Source organism: Arachis duranensis, chromosome 1 (genome assembly GCF_000817695.3).
Source record: "Arachis duranensis cultivar V14167 chromosome 1, aradu.V14167.gnm2.J7QH, whole genome shotgun sequence".
Classification (NCBI taxonomy): Eukaryota; Viridiplantae; Streptophyta; class Magnoliopsida; order Fabales; family Fabaceae; genus Arachis; species Arachis duranensis.
The window spans coordinates 55,875,105-55,882,694 of record NC_029772.3 but is presented as its reverse complement, the minus strand read 5'-3'; the positions used below and the strand labels follow the sequence as shown (position 1 = coordinate 55,882,694).

Sequence of the window (7,590 nt, the reverse complement as noted above, 5' to 3'; positions counted from 1 at the left end):
GAGAAATTTAAGAAGAAAGAAAAATGTTAGCTAATTGTTGAATGAAAAATGTTGGTTTTCAATATTTTCCTTTTTACTTTTTGTTCACCGATATGTAGTTGTTAGATTTTCTTTCTTTTGACTTGTCTTAATAACTTTATGTATGCTAGTATACTTGATTATTGACTGGATTTGTACTCCGGGTCACAGCATATGTCTTTCCTATTTTTACTTTTACAAACATTAGGGATACAAATAGGACAATTTAAACGTTAGGGACAGTGGGACACAAATAGGACTTACCCCAAACGTTGGGGACAAAAACGATATTTTACTCTTGTATTTTTTTCCTCCTAATATATGTATTTTCGAGATGCTATTCTCTCTATTTGCAAGTCGAAGAAAAAGAAAAAAGAGCAGAGTTGAGTAGCTTGATTAAGGTTTTAGATTGAATTGAATATATTTGCATAACAAGTCATTGGATGGTAAATTTAATTCCTATATACCTCCTTATATATATACAGTTGTGTGATTCTGTTGCTACTTTATATTTGGCCCTCCAAAACAGGAGTTAAATTAAATTAGTCTTTGCTCTTCTTCTGTTAACTTTCAAATTGAACCACCACGTGATTGCTTTGTAGTAGATGGTGAGACTTCTAGATTTGTATTGTTCCTTTGTAATGGCACGTTCACCACTTTTTATATGATTGAATCAATGCAGAATGTTTCTGTTAGAGATAGAGCTCATCTCCTAATAGAATTGAAATTATAAAAGAGAGAGGTTAAAGGTTATTTAGGGAGAATTGAGAATATGAACAAAAAGTTGCAAGGGCTGAGGGTGTCCCGAGTTGCTAAGCTGGCCACTAGGTGTGTGAGGAATGTAATTATTGCATGCGAGTGTTTTAAACCATTGTAGGGATATTTGTAGTGATGTGAAAGCATAGAGCTGCTCAGTAGTGCTGTGTATTTTTCCTTTCTCGTTTTTGTTTGTACTTCTCTTCCAAATTCTTTTTTTTTTCTGGTTCCTTAATATCTATGGAACAGGAAGCCATAAATATAATTATCATTTTCATTTTCTTCTGTTTGTTCTCAGCGGTTCTTATCAGTACCTAATATTGTTGTTCCAATTATTAAACAAAAGGCTGGTTATTTTTCATAGTTTATTTTCTCAGAACATTTGTTCATGTATGTTACTAGTATATAACTGTATATGAGATTATTTTGAAACACGATAACGTATATAATTGAAAAATTGAAAAACATTTAATGCAGGCCCACCCGGTTCCGGAAAAGGAACCCAGTCACCAATCATAAAGGATGAGTACTGCTTATGCCACTTAGCCACGGGTGACATGTTAAGAGCTGCTGTAGCTGCTAAAACTCCTCTTGGTATCAAAGCTAAAGAAGCAATGGAAAAGGTTAGGTTATCCATATATTTTTTTCTGCAGATTGATGTTCTTCTCTCTGCATTTCATGAGGAGATTGATAATGTGATATATTCCAGGGAGAGTTGGTTTCAGATGACTTAGTTGTTGGCATTATAGATGAGGCTATGAAAAAACCATCGTGTCAAAAAGGTTTTATTCTTGATGGTTTTCCAAGAACAGTTGTCCAAGCACAAAAGGTATTAGCTTCTCCACACTCTAGCTATTTTTGCGGTTGAAATGTTGGATTACATTTGAAACACAATTAAATAATTAACCACATTTGCTGTTCTTCTGTGTAATATGGATTTGCCTGGTCTCTCTCGTTGCAGCTTGATCAAATGCTGGAAAAACAGGGACTAAAAGTTGACAAGGTGCTCAATTTTGCAATTGATGATTCTATCCTTGAGGAGAGGATAACTGGCCGCTGGATACACCCATCCAGTGGCAGAAGCTACCATACAAAATTTGCTCCTCCTAAAGTTTCGGGGGTTGATGATGTATGTTCATTTTTTTCTAACGTCTCTTCTTTTAGAGTTAAAATATTGATTAAGTTGAAGAATAAGTTGCCAGGCTTTATTGTTAAATCCTTTTATGTTAAATTTTCTGTTAGTCTTTACTGTTTTTCCAAATTTGCAATTAGGTCTCTAAATTTTAAAAGTTTTCAATTGAGTCTCTTCACCAAGTTTAAATTTGTAATTAGATCTTTTTTGACAGTAGAAGTTACAAAAATGTTTTCATCCATCTAACACTACAACGGATTATGCCTTTTGGAATGACAAGAATGTGATTACTAATTTAAAACAGGAGTAAGGACCTAATTAAAACTTTTTAAGTGTAGGGACTCAAATTATAACTATATTGAAACTATTGGAACTAATAGAATAATTTAACCATCTCTTTATTAGAAAATAAATTTACTTAGCAGCCATTCAAATGGTATCTATTTTAGTATTTTTTTTATAGAACCAAAGCTAACAAAGGAGGAAGGTGATTATATTTTAGGCAGAAGAGAATGTCATAGTCTCACGGAATACAACATTGTTGCTTTTAAGTAGTATGCTGTAGTGTCAATATTCATTGTCAACTTCTTCTCAGGTGACTGGCGAACCTCTTATCCAGCGTAAGGATGACACTGCAGCAGTCCTTAAGTCAAGGCTGGATGCATTTCATAAGCAAACTGAACCAGTATGATTCTGAGTGCCCTATCTCTTGTCTTTTAAACATAGTTCTTTGCTTTATCATGTTAATTTAATTTTAAATTAACTGTATATGCAGGTGATTGATTATTATACAAAGAAAGGGATCGTCGCCAATCTTCATGCTGAGAAACCTCCCAAAGAAGTTACAGTTGAAGTCGAGAAGGTGTTGTCTTCGTAGAATTATCGAACTTTTTTTTTTTTCAATATAGACGTTGAAAACTCCATTTGCCAATTTGTATTTTAGTACGTTCTAAATCAGACCGTTCAGCTTTGCTGCAAATGCCGGCTTCTTCTCAAACTCAAATTTGATGAGTAACTTTGGTGAAATAAGAGTTGAATTTGAAATTTTACTATTTGTTTGTGCGTTAATTCCCTCCACTTGTTTTTTGCAACTGCTTGTGTTCTCTTTAAGAGGCAATATATGCATATGCTCAATCAGATTTTTCATGTAAATCATCCAACGCCTGAGTTAGGAAAATTTATTGATAGCAACTCTTACAAGATATTTAATATGGGATAAGATTCCAAATAAAGAGATGCTGGGTGTAAGAACCCAACAACAATGGATTTACCCTTTTTGTTATACCAATTAGAAGCTGGAAAAATATAAAGACACAATGAAAATACTAATCAATGTAAATAATAGAGTAAAAAAAAAATTAAAATCATAAATTAGATTATGAATTAATTATTTTTAATTTTAGATTTTGAAATTTGAAAAATAAAGATTTACAATTAAACCAAATCACAATTGGCACAGTTACTCCCAATATCACGTTAACATCTCATTCTCCATTTGCGATCTCCAGTCCGCAGAGTCACCCCGGCGCCGTTGCACTATCCCACTGTCTAATCCGATACCGTCCAGCCGATGCCGCCCAGCCTTCCATCGATGACGCCCAGCCTCTTTGCGTTCCGCATGCGCGCCATAGCAACGGGAGATCGCGCCGCAATAGCCCCGTGCGTCCTCGTTTCCACTACCCACCCGCCGCAGGCCATGCAGGCCCCATAATAAACCACTATTTTATGATTTATCTTGTGCTAAATTGAGTGGTTTTTATTAGCTTTTCACCCACTTATTCATATGAATTGCATGATATTACAATTCCTTCCCAAATTTATTCTATGATTGAAAACTTGCTTCCTAAAGCTTTAAATTGTGTATTTTAATTTCTCTTTTATACCATTCGATGCCGTGATCTGTGCGTTAAGTGTTTCAGGCTTCATAGGGCAGGAATGGCTTAGAGAATGGGGAGGAAGCTTGCAAAAATGGAAGGAACACAAGAAATTAAGGTGATGACCAGCGAGAAGCGACGCGGACGCATGGCTCACGCGACTGCTCGAAATGGAGGAAATCGCAGTTACGCGCTCACGTGCCTGACGCGAACGCGTGGATTGGAAGCTGCACGAGTGACGCGAACGCGTGGACGACGCGTATGCGTGGCAAGGAAAAACGCATGGACGACGCGGACGCATGCCTAGCGCAAAACGCAATTGACGCGGACGCGCGGAAGAGCAAAACTCCAGATGACGCGAATGTGTGGCCCACGCGTACGCGTGACAGACGCCACGTCCAGAAATTGTAGAAAATGCTCTTAGCGATTTCTGAACCCTCTTTTGGCCCAGATCCAAGTCCAGAAGCACAGATTAGAGGCGATAAAGTAGGGAATCCATCCATGCATCAGAGAGAACTGATACAACATTCATAATTCATAATTTTTAGTTCTTAGATGTAGTTTTTAGAGAGAGAGGTTCTCTCCTCTCTCTTAGGTTTTAGGATTAGGATTTCTTTTAGTCATTAGGTTAGGATTGTTTCTTCATACCAGGTTCAATATTCCTTTATTTTGACTTCTCTTCTACTTTTAGATACTTTAATGCTTTTATTTATTCATGACTTATGTTGCCAAATTGGCTTATGAACTCTTCATGTTAGATTTGGATTTTCTATTTAATGAATTTTTGAGGTATTTCAGATCTATGATTTGTTTCTTTTATTTATGATATAAATAATTTGGATTTTTCTCCTTTTGGCTTTGGTTGAGTAATTAGAGACTCTTGAGTTATCAAACTCTTTTGTTGATTGATAATTGGAAGTTGCTAATTGACTTGAATTCCACTAACTCTAGTCTTTCTTTGGGAATTGACTAGGACTTGAGGATTCATATTGATCTATCCACTTACCTTCATAGTTAGAAGTTGACTAAGTGGGAGCAACGAGCAATTCTCATCACAATCGATAAGGATAACTAGGATAGGACTTCTAACTTTCATACCTTGCCAAGAGTTTTCTTAGCTATTGATTTATTAATTCCGGCAATTTATTTCTCTTGTTCAAACCTTTCAAAAGTCCAAAAATACGATTTTCCATAACCAATAATAAAACATACTTCCCTGCAATTCCTTGAAAAGACGACCTGAGGTTTGAATACTTCGGTTATTTATTTTTATTGGATTTGCTTAAGTGACAAACAAAACTTTTGCACGAAAGGATTCTCCGTTGGTTTAGAAACTATATTTACAACGCGAACTTATTTGTGAATTCTTTACCGATAGAGAATTTCGATCGTCAAAATGGCGTCGTTGCCGGAGAATTGCAAACATGTGCCTTATTATTGGTTATTGTAAATATTTTCTTTTTTATTAATTTTTGTTTTTATTTTCCCTCACTACTATGAACTCTCACCCCTTTCGCTATGAGTCTGGTTACAATTATGTTGCAGGAAGAGGAGATTACAATGAGAACATGCATCAAGGTTGGGACAATCAAAGATGGGAGGAGCCACAAGGATTTGATCAACCCTCATGGCAACAACCACCTCCAATGGACTATCAACAACCATTCTATGATGCATATCAAGGCAATGGCTATGGTGAGCACTCTTTTGATTATCAACAACCACCACCATATGCCTATGAACCCCCTCCTCAACATGACTTTGGACCACCATACTCACAAGCCCCTTTCCACCATTCACCTCCATATGACCCTAACTCGTATCCACCATACCAACTACCTTATGAGCCAAATGAACCATACATAGAACCACCCCATTCCAACACAATTACTCTCATGAACCACCACCTCAATATACACCATCTCCTTATCATTATCAAGATGAACCACTAACGTAGCGAAAATTGGCAGATTAAGAAATTAATATGAGTGATACGTTGCAAGTACAGTTCTTAACCAACAAAAATCTGCTTATCAATTTAGAAAGGTTGTCACAAAATTAGAATTAAAATACTGGGAGTATGAATCCCAGGTCGTCTCCCAACGAGTTGCAGGAAGATGTGCTATCTTATTAATCAGAGGTTTTCCAAAATGGTTTTGAGTTTGATAAACGGGAAATTAAATTAGAGTATTGATGTAATTTAAATAAAAATCTTGACAGGGAGTAGATTAATCGGAAGTTCTATCCTTGTTGGAGTTTTTCCAAGATCAATTGATAATTGAAGGTTGTTCTACTTAGTTATCCTTTACTAGGTAAAGGAGAGTCAAGTAAGTTGGAAGTTGATGAGCGGATAATTTATACGCTTTTTGGCATTGTTTTTAGGTAGTTTTTAGTAAGTTTGAGCTACTTTTAGGGATGTTTTCATTAGTTTTTATGTTAAATTTACATTTCTGGACTTTACTATGAGTTTGTGTGTTTTTCTGTGATTTCAGGTAATTTCTGGCTGAAATTGAGGGACTTGAGCAAAACTCTGAAAAAGGCTGACAAAAGGACTGCTGATGCTGTTGGAATCTGACCTCCCTGCACTCGAAATGGATTTTCTGGAGCTACAGAACTCCAATTGGCGCGCTCTCAACGGCGTTAGAAAGTAGACATCCAGAGCTTTCCAGCAATATATAATAGTTCATACTTTGTTCGGAAATTGACGACGCAACTTGGAGTTGAACGCCAAGTACATGCTGCTGTCTGGAGTTAAACGCCAGAAAAACATCATAATCCGGAGTTGAACGCTCAAAACACGTTATAACTTGGAGTTCAACTCCAACAAATGCCTCAGCTCGTGGATAGATCAAGCTCAGCCCAAACATACACCAAGTGGGCCCCGGAAGTGGATTTATGCATCAATTACTTACTCATGTAAACCCTAGTAGCTAGTTTATTATAAATAGAACATTTAACTATTGTATAAGAAGTCTTTTGACCAGATCCTGGATTGTATTTTGAATCCGGTGATCACGTTTTGGGGGCTGGCCATTCGGCCATGCCTGAACTTTTTACTTATGTATTTTCAACAGTGGAGTTTCTGCACACCATAGATTAAGGGTGTGGAGCTCTGCTGTACCTCAAGTTTCAATACAATCACTATTAATTTTTATTCAATTCCCTTTTATTCTTATTCCAAGATATACGTTGCACTTAACTTGATGAATGTGATGATCCGTGACACTCATCATCATTCTCACCTATGAACGCACGCGACTGACAACCACTTCCGTTCTACCTTAGGCCGGGCGCATATCTCTTAGATTCCCCAACAGAATCTTCGTGGTATAAGCTAGATAGATGGCGGCATTCATGAGGATCCGGAAAGTCTAACCTTGTCTGTGGTATTCCGAGTAGGATCCTGGGAATCCGGAAAGTCTAACCTTATCTGTGGTATTCCGAGTAGGATTCCGGTATTGAATGACTGTGACGAGCTTCAAACTCCTGAAGGCTGGGCGTTAGTGACAGACGCAAAAGAATCAACGGATTCTATTCCAACCTGATTGAGAACCGACAGATGATTAGCCGTGCTGTGACAGAGCATAGGAACCTTTTCACTGAGAGGACGGGATGTAGCCATCAGCCATGGGTGATGCCTCCAGACGATTAGCCGTGCAGTGACAGCGCATAGGATCATTTTCCCGAGAGGATTGAAAGTAGCCACCGTTGATGGTGATGCCCTACATACAGCTTGCCATGGAAAGGAATAAGAAGGATTGAAGGAAGAATGAGTAGTGAAGCAGAGTTTCAAGAGGAGCACAGTATCTC

The 7,590-nt window shown here is 37.3% G+C and overlaps 1 protein-coding gene across 1 annotated transcript in view; it reads left to right on the top strand.

Annotated features, from left to right (window-relative positions):
- The window catches only part of LOC107489662 (adenylate kinase 4), a 4,223-nt gene extending 1,265 nt beyond the window's left edge, over window positions 1-2,958 (top strand). Inside the window, exons 2-6 of the mRNA XM_052254838.1 lie at window positions 1,252-1,397; window positions 1,484-1,603; window positions 1,736-1,903; window positions 2,502-2,591; window positions 2,682-2,958. Of these exons, the coding sequence (XP_052110798.1) occupies window positions 1,252-1,397; window positions 1,484-1,603; window positions 1,736-1,903; window positions 2,502-2,591; window positions 2,682-2,783 (626 nt within the window). The 3' untranslated portion in view covers window positions 2,784-2,958. The remainder of the gene's footprint in view (window positions 1-1,251; window positions 1,398-1,483; window positions 1,604-1,735; window positions 1,904-2,501; window positions 2,592-2,681) is intronic.
- The last annotated feature ends 4,632 nt before the right edge of the window (window positions 2,959-7,590 follow it).